At 36.9% G+C, this 24,978-nt stretch overlaps 14 protein-coding genes across 14 annotated transcripts; 7 read left to right on the top strand and 7 right to left on the bottom strand.

Moving 5' to 3' along the window:
- Positions 1-324: 324 nt before the first annotated feature.
- On the top strand, positions 325-1,248 carry C9374_012742 (uncharacterized protein; the record flags this gene model as incomplete). The annotated part of the gene is made up of 1 exon (XM_044688542.1): positions 325-1,248. One exon carries the CDS (start codon positions 325-327, stop codon positions 1,246-1,248), a length of 924 nt encoding a protein of 307 aa, XP_044554384.1.
- Positions 1,249-1,388: 140 nt separating this feature from the next.
- On the bottom strand, positions 1,389-2,192 carry C9374_012741 (uncharacterized protein; the record flags this gene model as incomplete). Its single annotated transcript, XM_044688541.1, has 1 exon — positions 1,389-2,192. The coding sequence occupies one exon, from the start codon at positions 2,190-2,192 to the stop codon at positions 1,389-1,391; it is 804 nt and encodes a 267-aa protein (XP_044554383.1).
- A 251-nt stretch (positions 2,193-2,443) lies between these two features.
- On the bottom strand, positions 2,444-5,357 carry C9374_012740 (uncharacterized protein; the record flags this gene model as incomplete). The annotated part of the gene is made up of 2 exons (XM_044688540.1): positions 2,444-4,410; positions 4,460-5,357. The coding sequence occupies 2 exons, from the start codon at positions 5,355-5,357 to the stop codon at positions 2,444-2,446; spliced, it is 2,865 nt and encodes a 954-aa protein (XP_044554382.1).
- Positions 5,358-6,069: 712 nt separating this feature from the next.
- Positions 6,070-6,567, top strand: C9374_012739 (uncharacterized protein; the record flags this gene model as incomplete). The annotated part of the gene is made up of 1 exon (XM_044688539.1): positions 6,070-6,567. One exon carries the CDS (start codon positions 6,070-6,072, stop codon positions 6,565-6,567), a length of 498 nt encoding a protein of 165 aa, XP_044554381.1.
- A 92-nt stretch (positions 6,568-6,659) lies between these two features.
- Positions 6,660-7,250, top strand: C9374_012738 (uncharacterized protein; the record flags this gene model as incomplete). Its single annotated transcript, XM_044688538.1, has 1 exon — positions 6,660-7,250. The coding sequence occupies one exon, from the start codon at positions 6,660-6,662 to the stop codon at positions 7,248-7,250; it is 591 nt and encodes a 196-aa protein (XP_044554380.1).
- Positions 7,251-7,639: 389 nt separating this feature from the next.
- C9374_012737 (uncharacterized protein) lies at positions 7,640-8,272 on the top strand (the record flags this gene model as incomplete). Its single annotated transcript, XM_044688536.1, has 1 exon — positions 7,640-8,272. One exon carries the CDS (start codon positions 7,640-7,642, stop codon positions 8,270-8,272), a length of 633 nt encoding a protein of 210 aa, XP_044554379.1.
- A 302-nt stretch (positions 8,273-8,574) lies between these two features.
- C9374_012736 (uncharacterized protein) lies at positions 8,575-9,588 on the bottom strand (the record flags this gene model as incomplete). Its single annotated transcript, XM_044688535.1, has 1 exon — positions 8,575-9,588. The coding sequence occupies one exon, from the start codon at positions 9,586-9,588 to the stop codon at positions 8,575-8,577; it is 1,014 nt and encodes a 337-aa protein (XP_044554378.1).
- Positions 9,589-9,819: 231 nt separating this feature from the next.
- On the top strand, positions 9,820-12,910 carry C9374_012735 (uncharacterized protein; the record flags this gene model as incomplete). Its single annotated transcript, XM_044688534.1, has 4 exons — positions 9,820-10,625; positions 10,810-12,086; positions 12,158-12,799; positions 12,870-12,910. 4 exons carry the CDS (start codon positions 9,820-9,822, stop codon positions 12,908-12,910), a joined length of 2,766 nt encoding a protein of 921 aa, XP_044554377.1.
- Positions 12,911-12,958: 48 nt separating this feature from the next.
- C9374_012734 (uncharacterized protein) lies at positions 12,959-15,067 on the bottom strand (the record flags this gene model as incomplete). The annotated part of the gene is made up of 1 exon (XM_044688533.1): positions 12,959-15,067. One exon carries the CDS (start codon positions 15,065-15,067, stop codon positions 12,959-12,961), a length of 2,109 nt encoding a protein of 702 aa, XP_044554376.1.
- A 173-nt stretch (positions 15,068-15,240) lies between these two features.
- Positions 15,241-16,128, top strand: C9374_012733 (uncharacterized protein; the record flags this gene model as incomplete). Its single annotated transcript, XM_044688532.1, has 1 exon — positions 15,241-16,128. The coding sequence occupies one exon, from the start codon at positions 15,241-15,243 to the stop codon at positions 16,126-16,128; it is 888 nt and encodes a 295-aa protein (XP_044554375.1).
- Positions 16,129-16,713: 585 nt separating this feature from the next.
- C9374_012732 (uncharacterized protein) lies at positions 16,714-18,672 on the bottom strand (the record flags this gene model as incomplete). Its single annotated transcript, XM_044688531.1, has 1 exon — positions 16,714-18,672. The coding sequence occupies one exon, from the start codon at positions 18,670-18,672 to the stop codon at positions 16,714-16,716; it is 1,959 nt and encodes a 652-aa protein (XP_044554374.1).
- A 539-nt stretch (positions 18,673-19,211) lies between these two features.
- On the top strand, positions 19,212-22,112 carry C9374_012731 (uncharacterized protein; the record flags this gene model as incomplete). Its single annotated transcript, XM_044688530.1, has 1 exon — positions 19,212-22,112. The coding sequence occupies one exon, from the start codon at positions 19,212-19,214 to the stop codon at positions 22,110-22,112; it is 2,901 nt and encodes a 966-aa protein (XP_044554373.1).
- A 114-nt stretch (positions 22,113-22,226) lies between these two features.
- C9374_012730 (uncharacterized protein) lies at positions 22,227-23,271 on the bottom strand (the record flags this gene model as incomplete). Its single annotated transcript, XM_044688529.1, has 3 exons — positions 22,227-22,532; positions 22,668-22,995; positions 23,225-23,271. 3 exons carry the CDS (start codon positions 23,269-23,271, stop codon positions 22,227-22,229), a joined length of 681 nt encoding a protein of 226 aa, XP_044554372.1.
- A 57-nt stretch (positions 23,272-23,328) lies between these two features.
- On the bottom strand, positions 23,329-24,513 carry C9374_012729 (uncharacterized protein; the record flags this gene model as incomplete). Its single annotated transcript, XM_044688528.1, has 1 exon — positions 23,329-24,513. The coding sequence occupies one exon, from the start codon at positions 24,511-24,513 to the stop codon at positions 23,329-23,331; it is 1,185 nt and encodes a 394-aa protein (XP_044554371.1).
- Positions 24,514-24,978: the final 465 nt, after the last annotated feature.

Below are 24,978 nucleotides of genomic sequence, written 5' to 3'. Positions count from 1 at the left end.
ACCGTATTGGTGAGTGATGTGAATTGGATGTTGATGGTAATTACTGCTGCACATTTTTTTTAAGACACTGTCAATTGGTGAGCAACACAATTAACACTCACAATACAGGGACACATCAAAACTGACCCCCTGCTCCTAATAGCTGAAGAATCTTTTAAACGAATATTTTAAGCAGACAATTGATGGAGGAGTGCTATGTAGTGCAAAGTATTGTGGTGTCCTTGTATTGTAATAGAAAAAAGGTTCTTATTCAGGAAATCAATCAAAATACACTATCAAACAAAATAGCAGTATCAAATCCAAAAACAAAAAGAGTTTAAAAAAATGTCTGCTCCACAGATTCAACAACAACCGAACGTGTCACAAACCAACTTGTTTGCTCGATTAGCATTATCAGGTGCTATTTCATGTTCTGTCACACATACAGCTGTCGTTCCTGTAGATGTTGTCAAAACTTTGGCACAGTTAGAACCAGATGTTTACAACAAGGGTACGATTGGAAATTTCAAATTGGTGATTGAAAAAAAGGGACCTACTGCCTTACTCACTGGAATTGGTCCAACTTTTACTGGATATTTCCTTCAGGGAGCTTTTAAATTTGGTGGATATGAATTCTTTGAAAAACAATTTAGAAATGTTTTGGGAAATGAAACTGCAAGAGAATACAGAAATGCAATCCATTTGGCATCTTCAGCAAGTGCTGAATTCTTTGCTGATATTGTGCTGTGTCCATTAGAGGCCACAAGAATTAGGCTTGTCAGTCAACCTGATTTTGCCACTGGACTAGTCAGTGGGTTTACACGATTACTGAAAGAAGAAGGTTTCAAAGGATTGTATTCTGGTTTCTTTCCAATTATTTTGAAACAAATTCCGTATACAATGACTAAATTTGCCGTCTATGAATTGGCTTTGGAAAATATCTTGTTGGCATTGGGAAAGAAAAGCAGTGATTTTTCAAAATCCGGACAAACTGTCTTGTTTTTGAGTAGTGGATTGATTGCTGGAGCCTGTTCTGCAATAATTTCACAACCAGCAGACACATTATTGAGTAAGATCAATAAGCAAAAGGGAGGTGAGGGATCTATCACTTCTAGATTGATTATGCTGACAAAGGAATTAGGTCCTCGTGGTCTATTTTATGGAATTGGTCCTCGTATTGTCATGGTTGGTTTATTGACAGCTGGTCAATTTGGAATTTATGGAACAATTAAGAATGCTCTTGTTGGACCATTATTAGATCATCATTAATACCTATTGTATTAATTCCTTAGGTTGTAGTCCTAAATATTGGGGTGATTGAGTAGTAATGATTATTGGTGAATTTCACAACGTCATATATTTGTACATCAACATATTTATTTCCATACTAATAATACAATTTCAAATAATTATTTACTTTTAACAATTCCAAACTTATCCTTCAATTCATCACTAGTCATTGGTTTAAGATTTTTCAATTCCTCCACGGTATTCACACAGTAAAATATGCACTTTCCCAACAATCTCTCATCTCTTAAAATAAATCCCAAATCCCAATCAGTAAAGCCTGGATATATGTCAGCCAGTCCAGTACAATTTTCCATCAATTTCTTTTCTTCCTCGCTCCATTTGCTATTAAATATCAAATGTGGTACGTGTCTGTATTGTTTTTCATCATCATTTCCATTCAAAATCTTGATAAAATCATAATTCAAATATTCCACACAATCATCCACCTTCATCATTCTATTATATCTCTCAGTAACTACTTTAATTCTTTCCTTAGTATAGCCTGCCAAGTTGAAATGAATACCATCCTCCACAGCTGCTGTCAGTATTGATCTAGCAATTGCATCTGTCCACCAGGAAACAAACTTTCTATAGAGTCCATTATTCACATGTGAAAAGTCATGCATGGCATCAAATAAAACATTACAATTTTCAAAACGAGGAGCATTGGGACAGGGAATTACAATTCCATGATCTCTAGCGGCAACAAATAGATCATGATAACAAACACAAGAAAGTGATTTACAAAAAGGAATGAGTAAATCATCTTCAAGTCCTGTAAATGCTTTTTGTTCGGAAGGATGCTCTTTGGAGAAACCAACTCTGAATGGAAGACCATTTGGTCTGGTGAGTCTGCCGTCATTATTTAAAGATAATGATGATGACGACTCTGTTGTGGATTGCTGTGTTTCTGATTCAATCATTTTTTTAAAATGTTTGTTTCATCAAATTCCAATTTGAAACAATCGAAAAAAATAAAACCGCTTTCGTGTTGAACGACGATTTGCCCTAAAGACGCAAGAAGGGTAAAAATTGTTCTTACCTGTCAAAATTATTTAATCATTCCATTTTGGTTTCATTCAGTATAAAGTTCTTGGGTAGAAGCAATCTCTATCTTTTGAGGTATTACTTGACGCTGCACAAAACTGTTCAGTCATCATCCTCATTGCGCTCATTAAGGGTTTAACTTTGAGGTGTTGAAAAAATTCTTCAGAAACTGGAGCTCATTCTTCTCCAAATAATCACACCATTCCTGATTAGAGTCACATATTTCATACACGATATTTCCTTCCTTTGTAATAACGGCCCATTTTGACACTTCTATTAATTTCAATCTATCTTCTTCAGTGACATAATTTTCCGGTTCGTACTCCTGAATTATTCTGTCTCTTAAAGATGTTGTTTCCAGAGCATTTGGTTTCGCAATAATCCGCAATATTTTTCCTTGTTGCACAATTTCCTTAATTGCTGGAGCAATAAATTGTTTTTCCTTTTCAACAAAACTAACTGAATGAACGGAATTTGCTTGAATATTCTTCTTTTCTGAATAAATCATGGAGATATCTGTTCTCAAATAATCTTTCATCAATTTTGGAATGGAAGTTTGGGCCGTGACTGACATGGAAAGAGGTATGATATTGGGACATGCGTTGTTTGATCTTCGAACCAGCATGCCTAAAACATCAGGTCCAGCAAATTCAGGAGGGCGAATAATAAACTTGCTCAACAAACTATCTTCTTCTGAAAATGGATATGGATTATTGTCGTCATTAAATCCATTCATATTCCTGTAAATTGTGTGAACAAGGAGAGAAGATAAGGACATACCCAAATTGTTACTCAGTTCCGATATCTGTAAATCTTCCATAAAATATTCAGCCTTCAAAGAGAACTCCGTTAAATATGTTCCACTTAAGGAACTACTTTCAACAAACGAATTGAAATGGTATAGTAGAAAATAAATCATGGCAATCTGAGACATTTGAGAATAGTCCTTTTTTGTTTGGCAAATGTCCATGCATTCAAAAGTTCCAAATACCTTTTTAAAATGTATGGTAGTGAGGAGTTTCGCCTTCTCTATAGGACTAACAATTTTGAAATGATGATTCTTACAATACTCAAATGTATATGTGACACCATTTTTCATGAGATAACGAGAAAAGAGTGTCTTTTGGTCAGATAATGAAAAAGTAGCTTCTCCTAATAATGCCAACCGTAAAAATAGAGCTTCGGTATTCTTGAGCTTTCTTTTGCTTTTTAGCCTTCTGTCATTGCTTAAACTATTCTTTTTCATGTTAATAAATTGACCTTGCATGAACCTATTGAGAGACCGGTAAACAGCGTTAGTTAACGACGTTTCCTTATTGGTTGTTCTAGATTCGGTTTCACAAAACAATCTCCAGAGAAAATCTTCAGCATTTCTAAATGTCCCTTGAAGAAATATGGAAACAAGATTCCAAATACTATGAGGAGAATCATCATTGTTTGTTCGAATGAACATACTTAAAAAGGGAACTACTTGCAAAGCATGCATTGGTGGTAGGGTTGTGGAAAGTTCATATGAGAATATTTCCTTTGACAGCTTATTTGGAGCTTGTGCGTTGGACGACTCTATATACTGCTCAATGCACTTGACAAAGGTGGAAGTTAAAATGACAGGAGCAAATGTTCTAGCACCGGACGTGATTAAGGTTAAAGCATTCCCAAGATAAGATTTGGAGTTTGTGCTAGAAACCATTCCTGGCAGATGTGCTGTCAAGATTTGTGCCTCGTCCAAAATGAAAGCATGGTCCATGTTCCCCCATGATGGAATTTCCACGTTTACCAGTTCTTCTCCATTTGATTCAAGTGCAGTCTTTAACAACTCTCTCAAAGTTGTTGCTCCTCCGTTCCAGAAAAATTTCAATAGATAGATCAATATCATGTTAGGAGATAGAGTGGATTGGTTGACTGTTTTGAGGAACAGAACTTTGGCAATATTGAGATAGGTGAGTAAAAATTGTTTAAACATCTTGTCCATCACATCTCGAGGAGCGCTGCGAGCTCTAGATATTTTAACGAACAGATATTTGCAAAGTACTGATGTAATTGGAAGAACCATTTTCTTGAGACCTGTAAGGTGGTAGCATAGGTGAGTTTTTCCTTTTTGAAAATGATCCAACTTGAGTTTTTCAAAAAATGACCAACATACCTGCTCCAGGAGCTTCAATTAAAACAACTACATTATATGGATCTTGACTTCTAAATAATGCCTTGACAATACCATCATACTTGTCACTGGGAAAAGTAGCAGCCAGATCACAAGAAATGTACTGTGAGGATTTTGGTTCTTCCAAACAGCTACCGTCAATGTTCAACAACAAAATGGGAGAAGATAAATTCTCACAGTCAATACTTCGCATTCTTTCATTGAATAAATCGAGGCTTAGTTTCCTGTTCGATTCTAATGACTGGCAGAAACTTTCAAATTCTTTCATCATAATTCCAACAACTTCAATGAATTTTGCACTGTGATTAAAGTTAAATGGATGTTTTGGAATTTTCACACTACCAATAGGGTTCATCAACTTTCTCTTTACCCATTTCACAATAAGAGCGCACTCTTCTCGGGGTATCATCAAACCAAACTTCTGCTGGAGCCTGTCTGTGCTTTCTTCAACAGAAAAGTGAGAGAGATCTTTTACCAGTGCAACAAGAGAGATACCTGAAAAATTGATGCTATTCAAAACAATGCCAGATTGGTACCTCAATCCAACACCTTCCGATTTTCGATCCAAAATCATTAACGAAGTCGCTTGAAGAGTGGTCCAAGAAGAATAATTTCTCATTGAAATACTCTCACGCTCGTCATAGGCATCGGAATATGTATTACTCGCGTCTTGCTCATCATGGATTTGTTTACTCATGTCATTATTTGCAGCTGCTTCCGAGGCTTGAAAATCCTTACATTCTTTCTCAATAGTTCCGATAGAGTGCATGTTCACTTCGTTCTTTTTCCTCAACATATTATGCAGGATTGCAATTGTTAGGAGTGTTAATAATAACAGAGAAACGCATTCTGTTGTTGTGAGTCTTGAAATAAAATCCATTTTTTTACCAAATTTGTGTACTTGAAGGTTGTTTTGCTATCGTAAAATAACATGAATGAATTAAGGGGTTTGTAAGGTGTGTTATATGAGTTCGTGTGAGGTGTTATCGGTGCTGGTGTCATGATACGATCATTACAAATATAATCTGAAAAAACCTATGTCGTGGAAAAAAGAAAAATTGTGACCTCAAAAACGGCTTACTCTCCGCTGTAATCGAGGAGGAATCCAAACACCAGCCTTACAATTGATGTGGGTGGCATCTTTTTGCAAGTTACATCCAATGAAACAATCTATCTGGTGAGACTATTCCATCAACAATCTTGTCTGTCATAATTAATTCGTGATAACGCAGCAACGAAATAGGATCTGTCCAATCCAATTTGTACTCCATTTCTATTTTCTTTATGTGGAAATATATCATCGGACCATTGGTCCGAATAGCCTGTCCTCACTTCCAATAGAGTTTATGATCCGGATAAGTGATCGCAAAAACTATTCCTCTTCTCGAAAGAATTTGAAGGAATTCTTGATTGATCCCGTTCAAAGAACTTGACATGTTGTCCATGCCAATACACGATATTTTCATTGGGAATGTAATTGTACAAGTCCTGGAGACATTTTTTTAATAACAACCCTCGTTTAAACTCAACGGACAGGGTTGGGAACGCCACCGTGACATTTTAATTTTGTAAAGAAATAAAAAAATATTTTTATGAAACGGAATCACATGATCACGAATTCGGAACATTCGAATGTGCAACAACAACATCAACAAATACCCATTTCACCCTCGGGATGTCTTTTCGTGGCTCTTATTGGAGCTGTGGACACAGGAAAGACATCTCTTTTAAATTGCATATCCGAAAGCAAAAATAATTATTATAATAATTATTCTAGTTCTATTCCTTATTGGAGTCTTCTTTCTAATGCTGTTACGTCAAGTAATAGTCATGAATATTTACGTTCTGTAATTTTTTCTCATCATGATGACATTGATCCCCAGCAAAAAGAATGGCATTACATTCGTTTTCTGGACAAACAACATCGTAAAGTTCGAAACGATTCCATTTATGCTCAGCTCATGAACACAACGATGGATGGAATGATTCTTGTGGTGGATTGTGTGGAAGGTTATCATTCAAATTTGGATTATGTACTGGGAGAACAGTTATTTTCAAAAACGAACGGAAGAAAGATGAAACCTTTATAAACAAAATTGATCGTTTGATAAGAGAGTTAGCATTACAACCAGAGGAGTGTTACAGACTCTTTTTGCGGATTATTGATCATGCTAATGCCAGCATGCTCACTAAATTTGCTGATCAACTCGAACCCGAGTGGGAATTTGATCCTTTACTTGAAAATGTTGCATTTGGAAGTACAATGTTTGATTTTGCCTTCACATTGAATGATTTTGCTTCTTTATTCGCTCCAAAATTTCACGTTCCAAAACACAAAGTTATTTCAAAACTTTGGGGTGATAAATTTTTCGATGCAGAGACACAAAGGTGGACACAAACACCCCTCTCACAATCTGGAAAAGCTTGTAAACATGGATTTACTCATTTTGTCATGACACCAATTTTTACATTATTTAGACTTATACAAGATCGTCACATTTATCCTTCCGATAGACTTGAGAAGGCTTTACAACGAATCGACATTCAATTAAGCCAAGAAGAGGCCTTGTTGGAAAGCAAATCCCTGACAACACTAGTAATGAGAAAATTTTTACCAATTTCAAGAGCACTGATGAATATGATCACAACACATGTGACATTCAAACCAAAGAATTCAAGAAAGTTTATGTTTCATAACTTACGAAATGAAACGACCAAATTGCAACAATTATCAGACATTAACATTGTGACATTACGCAATAGTGAGCGATGAACTGTGTCTTTTCAAATGGAGGACGAAGCCTGGGTAGGACTTGTATTTTTTTTGCGACAAATCTCTCGCGCTTTCTTTAGTCAGAAAGTTTTGAATTGGGACAACAGACCACCTAAAACATCATTCTTGTGTTTAGACATAACAATTACTCCGCTGTTCTCCAATATTACGGCAGAACAATATACGATTCATTCACGCATCATTGTAAAGATTGTATTTTAAATGTGGTCCAATCCCACAACTTCACCACAAGGTGCAATTTCAAATAACAATTAAATTGCAATATTCAAAAAAACCATTTTCCGAAAATCGTTTGAACGAAACAGGCTTAAAAAACAATAATAACACAACATTGACCCATACTTCATCATTATGCTAATCTCATCAACATGCTCTCCCCGAACACGATCAGAAAAACAAGAAACGAAAGTGACGTTTATCAGATAGTCTCAGAGAATGGCCGTTCCTTACACCACGTCACTGGAACACTCAAAGACAACAAGAACATTGCATTAGCAGCCATGGAAAACGATCTCTATGCTTTCCTATACATTTCCAATCGCCTCAAACAAGATCCCGAAATTATTACCTACGTTCTTGAACGAATATTTCAACTCCTGACAAGTGGTAGTTCGGAACAAACGGATTTCGTTCAAAAGAAATTGCTTCCCAGCTTGGATCGCTCATGTAAAACCTTGTTGCAGCAGTTGATGAAACGAGACGGTTTGCTGTTTCAGCATTTGAGAGGCAAATTTCTGGCATGCACTTCTTTGGCCATTCTGGCAGTGAAACAAAACCCAAGAGCTATCCACTTTGTGAGTAAGCCAATTTTCGATTATAAAACTCTTGCCAAGCTTGCTATTGAGGGGGATTACTATGTCGCCTTGGAACTTGTGGACAAACGAGCTTGGGAGAATGAAAAGATTGTTTCCAAAGCATTCATGCTGAAAAACAAACTGAGAAGATGTGAAAAGTTCCTTGACATTTGCATTATTTCATTTGAGGAAGTAGAAGGGTGGTGAGAACTTGTCTTCACCAAATAAACCATGTGCTATTCAGAAAAAGTATCAAGATTGTCAGGTGGAGTTTTGATATTTCATTGGTGGACAGAACCAATTATAGATACTGTGGATAGAAAGTAATCAGTGCTTGTAAGGACTTGTTTGATGAGAATAAGAGTACTGTCTTAATGATATGGTTTAATCCAGTCAATAACTGATGTTCTTACAAATGGAGTGTTCCAAAAGAAAAAATATCATGTAATGAAGTGACAAATCCACGCAAATAAATAGTTGTTGTTCATTTGGCCACGAAGAGTTTTTCATTATTGTTGCTCTTCTTGTTGTTGTTGGTTATCTAAACTTGCAAATGGATCGGCAGAGTCATCATCAGTTGCAGAAGGAGCTCCGGTAACAGTCTCAGCATTTTCTTGATGGTTGGTTTCAATGGTCGCACTGTCCATAGTCGATTCAGTATCTCCAATTGTAATTTCTTCAGGGAAAATAGAACTTGGAGATGGATTATTGGTCACACTTTCTGTAGGAGCCATTGATGAGTATGTTTGAGATGAACTAGTATTGTGTAAAATATTTGTTAAATCCTTATTTCGTTTCAATAACCCTTGATTTTCATTTTCCAATTCTTCATTTTCTTTTCTGAGACTTTCCAATTGTTGTTCTAAAATGTTACTCTCATCACTTTGGGGTTCATTGTCGAGGTCTTGAGCTCGTTTCTTGAACTCTTCAATCTCCATTTTTAATTTAGTAATTTCTTGCAAGTGTTCTTTTTCTAGCTTTTCATATTCGGATTTCATGGATTCTTTACTTTGTTGTATCGAGCTGAGTACTTCATCATGTTTAATATCCATCTCTTTCATTTGATGTTGTCGTTGTTGAATGAGCATTTCCTGTTGTTCCACTCGTTTTGTACGAAAAACATATTCAATAGGATCCACGGATTGTTGTTGAAAGGCTTCATTTAGCTTGGTTTTCAAAATTTGTGCAATTTTATGTTGATTCATATAGTCAATAATTTGCTGTTTGTTTTTAATGATCGGAGGTTGACTGTGAGTGGTTGCATGGCTACCTGTATCCATGGAAGATCGATGATGATAATAATAAAAATGTTGTTGTTGATCTTCATCCATATCGGATGACACTGATGAAATTCTTTCGGCATGGTGGTCATCAAAATCGTTCGACTGACTTCTCAAATGTGGTGGAATGTATAGAGTAGAGCTATCTGTTTTACTCGTTGTTGGTGTTGTGTTTCCAACAGAGCCACCACGAGAGGTTGTTGGAGAAGCAGTCGCAGCGGAAGAAGCACCAGGAGAGAGCATGTTGATGAATTTTTTTTTTTAATATTTATAAATTTAATTTTCATTACCCTCTCTTTGTTTGACAATGTGCCAAATGATGATGATCTCAATTTGTGGCCACACAATTCCTTCCCACACCACACAACCCGTAACACTTTCCAATCTGAACCATGGGCCATGTATACAGAGCCCGAATTTACAAACTCCCTTTGAGAATCTTGTGTGAGATACACCCTAAAAAAACGCAACAAAATGAGCTCGACCCATCCATCGTTTGGTCATCTTCCCTCGTCATCTCCAACAACAACGGGAAGTGGTGGATCATCATCATCGGGACATCAAAAAACAGGTGTTGCGAGCGGTGTAGGATTGGCAGGTTTAATGACCAATGGATTGAATGCATTCAATGTCGTTGCAAGTAGCAACAATGTTGGAGTGGGACCAATGATCTCATCATCGGCATCCTCTTCATCTCTCAATCATCCTTCAGCAACTCCCTCTTCCCAACATCATCTGCGCAATAATAACAATTCTTTAAGTGGCGGTTTGAATTTAATTTCTTCTTCCTCGCAATTGTCAGTTGATCATCATCATCAATCCATGCGTAATAATAATAATAGTGGAACTAATCATTTGGTTGGAGCACTTGCAAATAATAATCTTCTCTCGTTCAATAATGTTCATGGACAGATACCGCCTCCTTCCACTTCATCGGCAGCAAATCTCACGACAACAACAACGGGATCTTTAGCCGGAAAACTCAACACGATCATTTCATCAAAAGGAAGTATCAGTCATTTAGAATTGCCAATCAATGAATTTTCGTCGTCTGCTCCTGGTCATTCTGATCTCTTTGACAATCCTTTAACAAATCATTTGCCACTACCTGCCAAGATGAATAACAGTCAAAATAATGATGAAGATGCTGGTTTCGATCCTCAACCTGCCGACAACAATGGCAAGAACAATAGCAAATCCTCTCTCCAAAAAGAAATTACCAATGTCACTAAGAGACCAAGACGAGTGGCCAAGTTGGCTTGTGTGAGTTGTAGAAAAGCGTAAGTTTTCATTTGAAATTATACCTGTGAGTAACAACAAGTTGCATCTCGTGTCACCATCATTTACCCAATCCAACGCTGTATTTCGCAACATTACTGTTTTAATCGATATGTCATACGTATCATTATAACGTTTACCTCATCTCTGTAATTAAATACCATGCACATGGTCAACACACAACAGTCACGCTTGTTGCGAGGATAAGCGACCGTGTTCTCGATGCATCTCTCACGGCTTGGAGTGTCAAGATCAAGTGGGAAAAAAAAGGGGCAGAAAAAAGAAGGCTGGCTCCGATAATGAGGAACAGAACAAAGATGATCACGACAATACTGAAAATTCTAACACTTTCTCGCATCAAACAGGTAGTGCATCTGCCTCTGCATCAGAAGAAAAAAAGAAAAAAAAGCGAGGAAAATCTTCTAAAAAGACAAAAGGAGAGATCAAAACGGAGGAGATCAAAAACGAGCAACACTCGTCATCCTCATCTTCACAAAATCAAAAACAAACTAGTAATCAATTCGGACAGCCTAATAATAATAATAGCATGACTCTTCAAGTTACTGATTCTGAATTGAAAACACCTGGAGCTATGCTGACATGCAATACTGGAAATTCAGTAATTTTCCCTAATGGTGACAATCATGCCTTATCTGTTCCTTTACTCTTGAATCAACCTCCTGAAATTCAACAATTAACTCAAATTTTGATGAGAACCCCTGTAGATACTTTCTTTCTTCACTGCAATAATTTAAATACTGCATACGACTACCAGAATAATCAAAGTTTATTTGGAACCCCCTACTCACTTCACCTTGACGATAATTCTCTAGCCAATTACAACAACAACAACAGCACCATTCACATCAATTCTAAATCAAATTTAACTCCCAATCAGCTAGTTTCACCAGGAGGTGCATCATCTCCTTTTATTGATTTTACAAGTGATGATTTTTTACGATTTTCTCCTCAAAGTCCATTATTTGCTTCTTTGGTAGAAATGAATGACATGGAAGTGAATGATGAAGTTCAGCAAGCCACTTCATCAGACACGTCAACACTACTGAATGATATTAACAAAGATCCAAATTTTGCTTCTAACGCTTCATCATCTTCAGAAAATCAATATTCAAAATCCAACATTTCCATAAGCGAACAAAATCATAATGGAGGATCTTTGATTGCTGAAAGTAGTAGTAGTGAGGACGACGTTCAAATTGAAGATTATCCTACCGAACACACTACACAGACGTCACCATCACAACAATCACCAAAAGAGGACGATATGTTTGAGAGATTGAAAAAGATGAGCAATGAAGAATTGATTAAATGTTTGCAAATTGGAGAGGATACAAAGAAGATGATTGAAGATTCAATTAGTCATTTGAAGGCATTTGACTCCAATCCAGAGGCAGCAAATATGACATATATTGAATATTTGACTCAGAACTTCCCGATTTCATGTAAGTTTTATTTTGCCATAGTTTACATCGACATCGGTTTATGTCAAATCTACCTCTACCAACAACAACAGTACTATTGAAGCACAAATTGAGCGAATCAGCGAAAAGACTGATGGCAGGATGTGAACCAACAAATGCTTCCAGTGAAAAAGAAATTGAAATTTTGAGGGAAGAAAATAAGAGGCTCAAAGAAGAAAATTTAAGGAAAGCAAACGAGTCAGCAATGCTGTCAGCTATTAATGAAAATTTGAGAAATAGATTCTCCGAATTGGCATCAAAAGGAATCATAAAGATGCAATATGACGAACCTCCAACTTATGGAGCAAACAACAAACCAACAGCAATACAAAATTCATATCAAGAATTAGTTATGCTGATGGAAAATAAGCAAGAAATGGATTCTTCAGATTTTGGAATAATGATCATGTTTCCAGGTGGTCGTTTAGTGAGTTTGAACAAAACACTACTCACTAAACTTAATTATGATCCGGCTGATTTGTACGATAATTTGGAACGATGGGAAGATGTGGTGCATCCAGAGTCGTATCCACAAATTATTGCTCATGTGTCACGCGTACTCAAGACGCCACCTGCACCAAGAAAATCATTCAAGTGTAAAGTTTTATGTAGAAAGAAGGGCGGAGGAACGGTATCTGCTGAACTTTATTTGTGTATCGTGGGAGGAAAATTCTCATACATACCAGTATTTGCGAGTAAGTAGTATTCGTGAGTTTGACTTTTTCGCAAGGGAGCTTAACAATTATATTTTTGCAAATTCTACAGTTGGATATTTCTTATTTGACGACTCAAAACCAAACCAATAAATTGGCCACATGTTGAACAAGTACTTCTATGAATGCAATGAACAGTTATTATTCTGTCAATGTCACCTTAATACCTAGTCTCTCTGCAACGAGATGTTGATTATCTGTAGATAATAGGTTGGTGATGAATGGTTTTTGTAAAATAACAACCAAAATTGCCCTCATTAATTCATTCAATTCTTGAGCTTTCTTGGAGAATTTGTATCTGTCGCTTGTTGGGGAAGTCGAGAGAGACTTGTTGATGAAGTGATTGTAATCGCAAAGACAGGCACATTCCACAAGTTGTACAAAAACAACATTAAGCTTGTCTAAATGTCGAAATCGATTCTCTTCGATTGGTATCTTGAGATTGCTCGGTGAATATTCTTCATCCTCTGTTTCCTGAGCGTTCATGGCTGCAGTTCTTTCCAGCGAGCTGGCGTTGTACAAGTAAAAGAAAAAATTGGTCCAGTGCAGGATCACTTTCTCTACAAATGAATACAATTCTTCTGTGGTCTGCTGCGAGAGGGACTCTTTTAGGAGAAGCCTTGAGGAGTTGAGAAGCGATTCAAAAAGAAGACCTTCTGAAATATCGGAAAGGAATTTCTTCATGCTCATCTTGCTACAGTGACCAGGTTCTGCATTTACCTTAAAGAATTGTAAGGCATCCAACGTGTTGCTCGTTTTCGTAGAGTGTTTGATCAATATTTTCACGGCCATGGAATTCGTTCTACATTCTTCCTTGATGCAATCTTTCATGTCATTATTTTCAAAATGTGCATTGAGTGTTCTCAACATTCGCATTAGCAATGGTATATAGCAATCAGAGAGGTAAAAGTAATTGGTCACTTCCTTATTTTGCACGCTAGGATATATCAAATCAAAAAGCGTCACTAATTGTGATCCAATATGTAAGAGCAGTTTACGGTCACGATTTGACTGTAACTTAAAGTTCGTGGAATCATAGAGGTCAATAAATGCATATAGCATGTGCCACACCAATTCCATCATTTTCTCCCCATTTTCCCTGGTCAACAGAAGAGAAAACCCCCTAATACTGCCAGCTGATGAAGATGGTTCAATATTCTTTTTTTTGGTGCCTTCTTTTCCCATGATAGAATAGATATTTCCATATTTTAGAATGTCAATACAGTACCTAAGACAGCGAGACCGTTTCGATAAGTTCTGCGGAAATTCATTCACTGCCATGTCCAATATTCGTAATATCAACTGAGAGGCCATTGAAGCCTTTGTTGGTGGCGGATTGATCAATCGTTCTCGATCCTGGTTAGTGATTTGATCTGTTAAAAACTCGACTTGTGTTACATGTTTAACATAAGAACCCTCTTCTTGAATCAGTAAATTTTGATTCTTAGATAATACTTTTTGAGCGAGCTCCTTCAGAGGTTTACATTTACTCTCTGATGTTGTAATGTATTTGGTAAAAAACGCTTTGATCATCCAAATCTTGACATTGGTTGAAAATAAAAACATCCACTCGCTTAATTGTTTCAACAACTCATATTGACAAACAAACACCAATGACGCAAAATATGAATTTAAAAACTCAATAAATTGCTTCTTTTTTTCAGTCTTGAGTTTTATCAAGTCATTGGTGTTGCCCACATGTTTTTTTGAATTAATCATATCTTCTTCATCCGTGTCCACATCATCTGAAGATAATAAAGGAAGAATTACTCTCGAAAACAACTCGCTCACATTCTCCGAGAATACCGTATTCAATTGTAATTGCTTGAATAACACTTCATTAATAAATGTGAGGCTAAATTTACGTGATGGAGTAGGATCCACACTTATACGGCACACTGGCAAACATGTATATTCAACAAGTAATTGCTGGACATGATCGGGAAGTTCTAACTTGACATTGTCATCCCCAAATTTTTGCTTTAATTCTTCAATGGTTTGTAATTCCGAAACATCTTCATCGTCTTGATCCGAGGATGCAATGGCTACATGTTTCCGAATTTCCATCCGAAAATATGAACATAAATTTTGAATTTGGCTTGTTATTCCTTCCAACAATAATTCGTCCAATTCTTTAAATAATTTTCTCCATTCCGTGATGGATTCATTTTGCTTTGATTTGCTGGATTTTGATTTGGCAGAGAATGTTTTCGGAAATGCAATTCGGGCTTGTTGTTGATTTGTTGACATTTTTTTAACTGGATTTTAAACACCTTTCTGAAACACTTATAAAATCTCAAACATTAGATATTCGTGTTTGTAAAAAACGTAATTTACAATTTTCAAACAACCAAACACTTTAGTTTTATTTTGGAGCGTTGAGCCTCTCAAGCATTTACAAGCACCTTAAAAAAAATCAAACAATGTTTCCTCAAGAGTGTTCAAACTTGTACCAACACCAGGAGGTAATCACTGTAAATCCATTAGATCCTACTGGACTGTTCTATACACTTTTGCAGCGTTCATCAAGACAAGTTATTAGAGCATGTTCCGTTCAGGATCTTGAGTTTATCTGCAAGGCTTTTCATGTTTCCTTCTTAACAGAAGATGTTGAGGCTTGCATTGAAACTCTCTTTGAGAAGGGTATTTGTAAGGAAGCTGAAGAAGATACTGCGTGCACTACTGAGGAACTCATGAGAGTGATCGCATACCAGCGAGATATGTGTGAGCTGAGTGATTTTTCAAAATCTTTCAACGACTGTTCTGTATTCCGGCCTCATAGGGAGTCTGAAGTTGACGAGGACGTTGTTGTGGTCGGATATGGTCTATTAGATGAGTTGATATCCAATGCTAGGGGACAGCTAGGTCTAACTGCTTCCAAGGCTCGAACAAAATTTTCCCTGTTCAAGAATACCACCCCGTCCTTTGCTGAAAAGCTTGCGAACAGAATAAAAATGATGCAGGCGACGTTGGCCAGATTGCAGACCATGGAAAATGAAATGGTCAAGATGAAACATGAGCATTCCGAGACCAAGAACCGACTGGAAGCAACAGAAACAAGGGTGCAAACGCTCACCAAAGCAAACGGTTTGCTATCTTCAAGACTTAGCGAAACAGAAACCAGACTAGCCGAAACAAAGCAAACGCTCACCAAAGCAAATGATTTGCTCGCTTCAAGACTTCGCGAAACAGAAAGCAGACTCAATGAAACAGAAAGCAGACTCCACAACACAGAATCAAAACTACAACAAGGTATTACCCAATCGGAGTTGCTAGTCAATATTTTAAGAGGATATCCTAATCAAAATTAGAAATTATTACAAACTCCCACAATTTCAAGAAAACAGCCCGTTAATTGTTCTCACGACCATTTTTCAAAATTTGTTTGATAGTTGAACTGTTCTTCAATTAAGCTTGCTGAAATCAAGATTTTCATAAGGATGATGCTCCATCAACCTTTCAGATTCTTTTGAGACCTGATATACAATAAATACCAGCCGTTTAAAAAAGATGTCTAGAGTTGAATTAAAACATCAAGCCGATCTATTTGTTGAGCACTTTTGAGGGGCTTGGTGTTATTTTCAAACAGTTTCACAACAATTTCAATGTAAGGGTTGTGGTTTGAGAGATGGTGTTGATAATGTGACGAAGAGGGGAAAGGGATCTTCAATTCTAGCCAAAGTTTTACGACGTTACCACCATGCTCTTGTAACGCCAATTCATCATATTGACGCACCAATAATTATGTGGTGTTTCCTACGTGTCAGCACTGGCAAGTTTTCATGAATCCTATGATCGTAGTTTTATTAAAAATCCCAGCGAAATTCTCTCTTGCTTATTGTGTTCCGAAAAACGGTGATTATTCAGACAATGAATCCATGTGAGGTTAAAATTACTCACAAAGCAATGCTTCCATTTTCTGCCAATGTATCAAAGTAGCCACATGAATCTTCAGGCCTTGTGTTAGCGAGGGCCTCTGATTTTTGAATCATTCTCATGGTATCTTGATAAAAGTTTTTAGTTCGTTTCTTAATAATTTTCTCAATGAGCCATGACGGAACTGAACCTTTCAAATCGGTTCCAACAAATTGTATATATTTACAATGTTCAACATTCTCACGTATGACTGGAGCAAACATCCAACAACCAATGTTGAGCGCCCTAATATAATTCGTCTCTTTAGGATTGTAATTGGGAGGTTCGCATGATTTCTTGGCAATAATGTACATGTTAGAAGTAGAGTCATGCAACATGGATTGAGCTAGTATATAATATCTGTTTTTGAAAGGCCAAGCCAACTTGTAAACTTCGTGACTTAAAACTGTTGCTAATTTTGTTTTTCCAGATATGGTCGATGAGGGATTGCTTTGCGTTGCTGATGATGACGAGGAGGATGAGGTCGAATAGTAGTCATTGTCATCATCTTCGTCGTCGTCGTCATCATCACTATCATTTTCACCGTTATCTTCGCTGTCGTCGTAATTAGAGTGGGAAGCACTGTCGCAATTGTCCTCTCTACTTTCATCCAAGTTTGCAAGTGAGCCAGAATGAGTATAATTGATCACTCCTGACTTGTTTCTGTAGCCAATTCTTTTAATGGAGTGTAAATTCTTGTCATTGCCAAGTCGTACTTTTACGTTGGTCATGATATTCATGACTGCTTCACAACTGTACGGGAAAATAACTTCGCATTTGGCAAAAAAGACTCCTTCATTATTCGTTTCTTCCTCTCGTCCCAAAATGTACCGATTCGAAGACATGTATCCATAGCAGTCATCTTTTTGAAACACTAAATCCCAATTCTTTTCATCCAAAACATGTTTCTTAATCATCCGCACTTGATCGATCGTCATTTCACACTTCTTCATCTCCATGAGCGATTCCACAAAACAACTATGCGACAAATTCTTAGCAGTTCCAATCGTATTCAAAAATGTTTTGCTTTTCGTGGAAATAAATTCTTGAAACATGGGCGACTCGATGAATTGAGGCATGACATGTTCCTTAATATTGACAAGAATGTAACTTTCAGCCTTTTTCAATGCACTTTCACATTCTCCCAAATCTAAATAATCTAACGAGGATAGAGAAACCTCTTCCGACTGCTGATTTGTATTATTCGTATTTCCTGCTCCTCCTCCTCCGCTACTATTACTCAAACTCATCATGGGCTCTTCTTCTTTCATACGCTTACGATGAGCAATCTCCTCCAGCATGTCCATATACGAGAAGATCATCATCTCCCTCTCACGTTGTGGTAAATTCAATTCATGTGGTGCATTTTCTTTAAAGAATTGATCATGTATCTCTCGCAAACAGGTGTAACGATTGACCGTTGACCGTTTTCGGTAATATTCGTTACAATACTCGAGAAATAGAAGGCTTTCTTCGTTACGCTGAGAACGCATGAACAACAATAGGCAGAGTCGGGTTTCTTCATCGTCGAGAATGGCCTCAAAGGAAAAGGTATAATCATGAAGATGTTTGTGGGAGGAGGAGGAATGAGATTTCTTCTTGTGTTTTTTGGTGTTTTTGCTACCACTCGGAAGGTCTTTCTTGTGGTGTTGATTCTTTTTTGGTTGTTGAGATGTGGAAGTAGGAGAGTTGTTATTATTCGGATTGTTGTTGTTGTTATTGGAAGAAGAAGAGGTTGAAAGTCTTTGGAATGGTTTGGTCGGTGGAGGAGTTGCTGTGGATGATGATGATGAAGGAAATGATGCACTACTGCTACTCTGAGTAGAGGTCATGGAATGATAGTTGTTGCCATGAGTTGGTAGAGTCGGCTGAGATGAAACCAATATTGAAATAGCATTGTTCTTGGTGGACGGCGATGAAGATGTGAACGTTCTGACCATGATGATGACGATGACTATGATGATTGTGTCGATGATTGTCAGAAACGATCGGATGGTATTGTTTTTAATTTGGGAAGGCAATGTCAGTAATGAAAATGATAGTTGAATGATTGAATATCCGATATTGTTTGAAATGTGAATGAAAGGAATGCGAGACTGGAGCGAGGTTTGTTGTTGAGATATGAAAGTTGAATTTGTTAAAGTTGGCAATGGTCTAATTGTAATAATATTTTCACACCACACACCACACGAAAGGATGAGATGGAACAGTGAGAATGTTGTTGTTGCAATTTTTTGTGAGACATGTTGCGAACAAAGGCATCAAAATTAATTGTCATTTGTCATTTTAATGACATTATTGGAGCAATTGCCCTTGTTAGGAAAATTGAAGAGCTATCCATTTGAAAATTCAACTTGTCATTGGAGCACGCTTTTGCTTTTACTTAACAACTCACCATTTTATGATTGAAAAGGAACAGCTGTGTTCCCCGCCTTTTCAAAATTACAATTTTTAAAAAATTTGAAAAGAAACCACCTCAATGTCGACCTCAGCAGAGCCCTCTATTGACTTGGTGGCTGTTTTGGACCGGACCTCACGGCTCGGGTTGATGCGAGGAAATAGTTCCAACAGCAAAACAAGATCTAGCAGTACCAATCAAACGAAAAAACATGAGGATACTTTTGAAGAACCTGAAGAAGAATTTTCAATTCCAAATGCCAACAAGAACAAAATATTGAAAAAATATTCAGCAGCAGGAAAGGTGCCGTCTGTGTTGGCCACACTGTCATCACGACCGTCATCATCATCTTCACAAGTCACTAGAAATGAATCCACAAAACTAGATGCCAAAATATTGGATTCAATTTTTCAATATCAAGGAGAACGGGATGCATCAAGCAATGGAATCTATCATGGACAAGGCCAATTAATTTTGCCAATGTGTTCATCAACCATTCTTCACAATGGTAAATCATCATCAGTAGCATCATCAATCAAACTCAACAATAGTCAATTGTTCGGCCCCAAGCAATCGTCTCATCAAGACCTCAGTGCTAGTATTGGTTGTCTTACAAGTGTCACAAAGAAACCTGAAATGAACTCTCATCAACAAAACACTCTCACTCAGCATGATCATCATTTAATGGATGAAATGCCACTCATTGAAGAAGAATGTCATATTGCCATTAATTCTCCTCAAAATTTCTATTCCAATACAAATACAATGAATTATGAATTTACCTACGAAGGAAAGTTTGAAAATGGTTTCATGAACGACAATGAAGGAAAATTTGAGTTTAAATATGCCGATAGAAAGGGACCTACCTATGTTGGAAGTATTGAGAATAATTGTTTCAATGGTCCCTGTAAGATTACGTGGGATGATGGTAGCATCTATGAAGGAGAAGTCAAGAATGGTTTACGAGATGGTTATGGAACTTACACTTCGGGAGATTTACTTTCAAAATATGAAGGTTATTGGAAACAAGGTCAACGACATGGAAAAGGAATCATGTACTATTCTGCTGATGAAAAATACGAGGGTAATTTCACACATAACAAGCGCCATGGCTATGGAGTCATGCATTACAAGAGCGGAAACTATTATGAAGGTGAATGGAAAGAAAACAAGAGATGTGGATATGGAGTCATGCATTGGACTACTGATCCATTGGAAATTTATGAAGGTGAATGGCTTAATGATTTACCACAAGGAAATGGAAAGCACACTTATTTACAAGCTTCTGGAAAGAAGTGTAATTATTACGAAGGAACGTTTATTGAAGGTAAACGAGAGGGCCAAGGAACCTTTCACTACGCGGATGGTTCTTCCTATACTGGCGAGTGGTTCAATAATTTAAAACATGGAGAAGGTGTATTTTACTATTTAAATGGTTCCATGCAAAAAGGAGTGTGGAAAGAAGACAAATTGCATGTCCCTCACTCTTCAGAGTCTTCAGTGAGCAGTAACATTCAAGCAACGGTAGATCGAGTGGTGCCAAATCCCAACGCCACACAAAGTAGCTCTGGTGTTTTGACCACTCCTCTTATTGAATTGTACATTAATGATTTATTGTTGAAGGTGGACGGATCATTTGATGAACTGAATAAGATTTATTCACTTGTACAGAGAAACATTAGAAAATTCAAAAAGATTTTTGCGCACTATTGTAAATATGGTTTAGATCCATTGTGTGTCAAAAAGAACATGCAAATGACAAAAGATATCTCCATTAATCCACGAATAAGCATTCAGGGTATTCTCAATTTGAATGACACATCTGAGGAGATGACATCCAACGAAATGAAATTATTTCTCTCAAGAGATAATCGAATGACCATGGTACAGTTCTGGAAATTTGCACAAGATTTTGGCATTCTTTGTGAGAATATGAATTGTGCTCAAATTGATCGAATTTTCATTTTTGTGACCACTCAATCAAGTGCAGAGAGAAATCTCAAACTTTCAAAGACTGAAAATTCTATTTTGCCAGACACTAATTCGACCGTAGTAGATTATGCAGTGAAACCAACCGTGAGCAAGAAACAACCTTCAGTCCAAGCCACTCCTACCATGAGATTTAGAGAATTTGTCGAATCGACTATAAGAATTGGTGCCGAATTGTATCGAAACATTCAAAACGGTACAAGTACTGTCTGTGAGAGATTTAGATACATGCTAGATGAAAAGATTAATTGCCAGACTTCGATGGTACCAAGTGAACTAGCGTCAGCACGATCGACAAGCAATGAGAGTGTCACATCCAAAGCAACTTCCCAAATTCTGCCTAACTCTACGACGACCACTACTACTCCCATGACTAGTACTCTTGTAAATAATGTAAATTTGACGGCTTCCACAAAGACCACTATTACCACTACAAGTTCTAGCACCGTGGTCGATACGAAGAGTCTCCTTGTTCCCACCCAAATGATCAGCTCAGAAACCATTCTCTCGAATACTGTTCAAAAAGAATTGGAAAAGTACAAGGACTCATTGAAAGCAATTTTCTCATATTATGGAAGATATGAAGGCGGAGGTTATGTCACATATGCAGAGGAAGAGGAATGGCATGGGACAACACCTAAAAAGATTGAAACCATGACAGTGAAACAATTCCTAAGAATGCTCAAAGATTTACTTGTCATGGACCCTAAATTATTGAGCATGCATGACGTGATTAAATGTTTCGAAGATATGTATCCAGACATTGTGACTTTGGAACCTCATGAATCTCTTGAAGATTTGAGGAAACGACGAATAGACGCCATCATTACCAGAGAGATGATTATCGAGGATTACATGGAAGCTCTACGAAAGTGTCTCACCAAACGTCTACTCACCAAGCTCAATCAAGGTGAAATGGAAGAAGAAATATTTACAAAGGAAGCATGTCTCATTCTAGGTTCAATGACCAAGCGTTTCGAACGAAAGCCATAATGTAGTAGTTTCAATAAATAATAATTTAATCATTCGAGTGTAGATTTGGGAAACACACAAACGTGGAGGTTAGTAGAGCAGCCAATCCATCTGCTTTGTACATTTGTTGACACACTAAATCTTTCCAGCAATCTTTAATGCAATTAACAGAATTGCAATCCCCAACACGACCAAACAAATGATGGTAATAATTGTAATGATAAGGATCATTCTGAATTGCATGTTTCTCTTCAACTTTTTACCTCCTTTTTCGAAAAGACCTGCGTTTTCCTTGAGATCTTCTGTTTGTGTAATCAAATGATCGAATTGGTCACGATTGGCAAGAATTTTATCAAGATTTTCAATCATCTTGGAAATATTGATATCGATTTGTTGTTGCAGTTTGGTAATCTTGTCATTTTGTGGATCATTGTAATAGTTCTGGTATCGTTTATCAAATTCCATAATTTCATGTCACATAGTTGTGTTTAACAACATTCAACAATTCAATAATAATCATTACAAAATAAACACAAAATAAACACAAATTAAAAGCACAAGCTCGCTAATACGCACCACCATATCTTTAAGTACTTTCAAAATATCATTCTTATTAGCATTTGCCAATCTTGGAATTTTAGCCAATTCTAAATCCAAATCATCTAACATGTTATAAACAACTCTCAATTTTGTCGTCTTTGAAGCATAGCACAAATACATTTTTCCACTTTTGGACAAGACGTGAACCATATAATCACCATCATAAAACGATTGTTTTGAAAGTGATGAATCAGTAGAGCGGACCATCACCAATTTTTCAAAATTCGAACGAGCCGATTGTGTTTGTTGTTTGTTCGTTGCTTTGGGTGAACTGTGAAACACTAAACCCAAATGTGGAACATTTCTGTGAAAATTTTAATGACCATGGTTGAAGTCGGGATTTTCGTTTTTGAACATTATATATGATGAATATATGGATCATCATCAAATATATGGACAAAATTCAATGATGATGATGAAAAATGTTGTGTGAATCATGATTTTCAAAAAAAAAATTCAAAAAATTTGAATTCCATAAAAACGGTTACAAGTTGTTGCGGGCCGGTCACAACACTATCATAGGAAACACTTACATGGCTGCGTGTAAAATCAAAGGTTCGTCAATACTTCCGTAAGACATTTTTTTAAATTTGTTTTTTTTTCAAAAAAATCTAGGCGAAGCATTTCCAAATTAAATCTAATTCATATATTTTGTATTGTTAAACAAATCAGGAGTATTATCTTCCAAAAAGCCTTGATATAATGTATTTGTCTCATTGTGTTCTTCTTCTCCTCCATCATGGTCGACCAATCCTCTCTGTGCAAATTCGTAATAGGCATACGTCCATTCCATGAATTCATTTTCCAGCTCCAATTGGAAATTTTCCTTAACACACTCGGTCGGATTCGAACCCTTGTCCCTTAATGATCCTTCATTTTCAATGACTTGTCGCTCGACACGCACGGCCACCATTTCCTTACTCGAAACACTTGCTGTTTGCCTTAATATGGGAGGACCTACAACGGGACCTTGTTTCATTTCCATGCCACATCGAGTGTGTAAGTAATGAATGGTCTTGTCAATGGAATTTTCAAATTCTGGAACGTTTTGATAATTAATGAAGGCAGTGAAATGATTGACACTGTAACCATGAAGAAGAGTCCATGCTGCGTATTGGGAAAGTTCATTGACTTGTAAGAGTTGAGATTTGATAGGAGGAAGCCAATGACGAGAGAAAAATTGAACATACTTGTCAGTAATATCATGGTCTATATCATTCACATCGACGTTCTTGTTAGTGGCATTTGACAGTTCCATTGCTTCACTTCCATTCAAAAAATCTACATGTCTTTGAGAACGCTCGTCGTCTTGATCCAACACAGCATCCACAATGAAATTTCTCTCTCTCGACGGTAATTCATCCACTTCCAACTGAGAAAGGAATATCTTGGGTGCCATTTCATCCCATTGATTTTCCAAATGTATTGCATTCAAATACTTGTCAGGAAATTTATAATTCCCTTTTGGAATGTAACCAAATCGAGAAAAAATTCTCAACAAGGCGTCCACTCCAGATTGCAAGACACCTTTTGGAGATTCTTTTACTTCATGACAATGAAACGTGCGAAATGCAATGTGGTCATTCACCACTTGTCCACCTTTTGACAAGACCACTTGTTGATACAAATTAGCAGCTGGCACTCGTGTTAAATACTGATTCCATAAACGATCAAAGACTTGACGCATCAATACAAGACAACTATTTCGATCTGGATCTTCACTCAGTGTCGAGTGCGACCCATTCGTGGCAGGAGTAACAGCGGGTCTCACCATTTTGGGAATGGTTTTGGATGCCTTATTGAGAACAGGAAATGAATTCATGGCGAGGAAAGATAGTGAGAAGAACAATTGGCTTTTTTTTCAAGAGTTTCAAAAATTCAATATTATATTCTGTTTAATTCCTGAATGGAGAGATAATTTTTATTACTTTTATATGAAACAATGTTAAAATTCCTGGAAAATCTCCAAACATGTCTTTTTGAAAATAAGTTTTTCTTTAAATACAGAAATATGGAATTCGCCAATTTCAATTCAGGAAAAGCGTTAGATGTTTTATAATTGAACACTTGTCTATTTAAGGTAAACATGTGAATCTTTCAAAGATACTTCCAAAGAATTCGTTTTAAAAAATTCCAATGTTCTTGCAAAGATTCAACAAGAGATTCAACTAGTGTCTGAATTGTAAGCACATTTTGAAATTCCAACATGCCGATACCGGAACGGTATCTACAACATGGCCGTACGGATTCTACTAGGAACAACAACAGAAGACTATGGGAACAACAC

The sequence above is a fragment of the Naegleria lovaniensis genome, assembly GCF_003324165.1.
Source record: "Naegleria lovaniensis strain ATCC 30569 chromosome Unknown tig005, whole genome shotgun sequence".
NCBI lineage: Eukaryota > Heterolobosea > Eutetramitea > Acrasida > Naegleriidae > Naegleria > Naegleria lovaniensis.
Note: the sequence above shows the minus strand (reverse complement) of the source record. Positions and strands in the feature narration are given on the sequence as shown.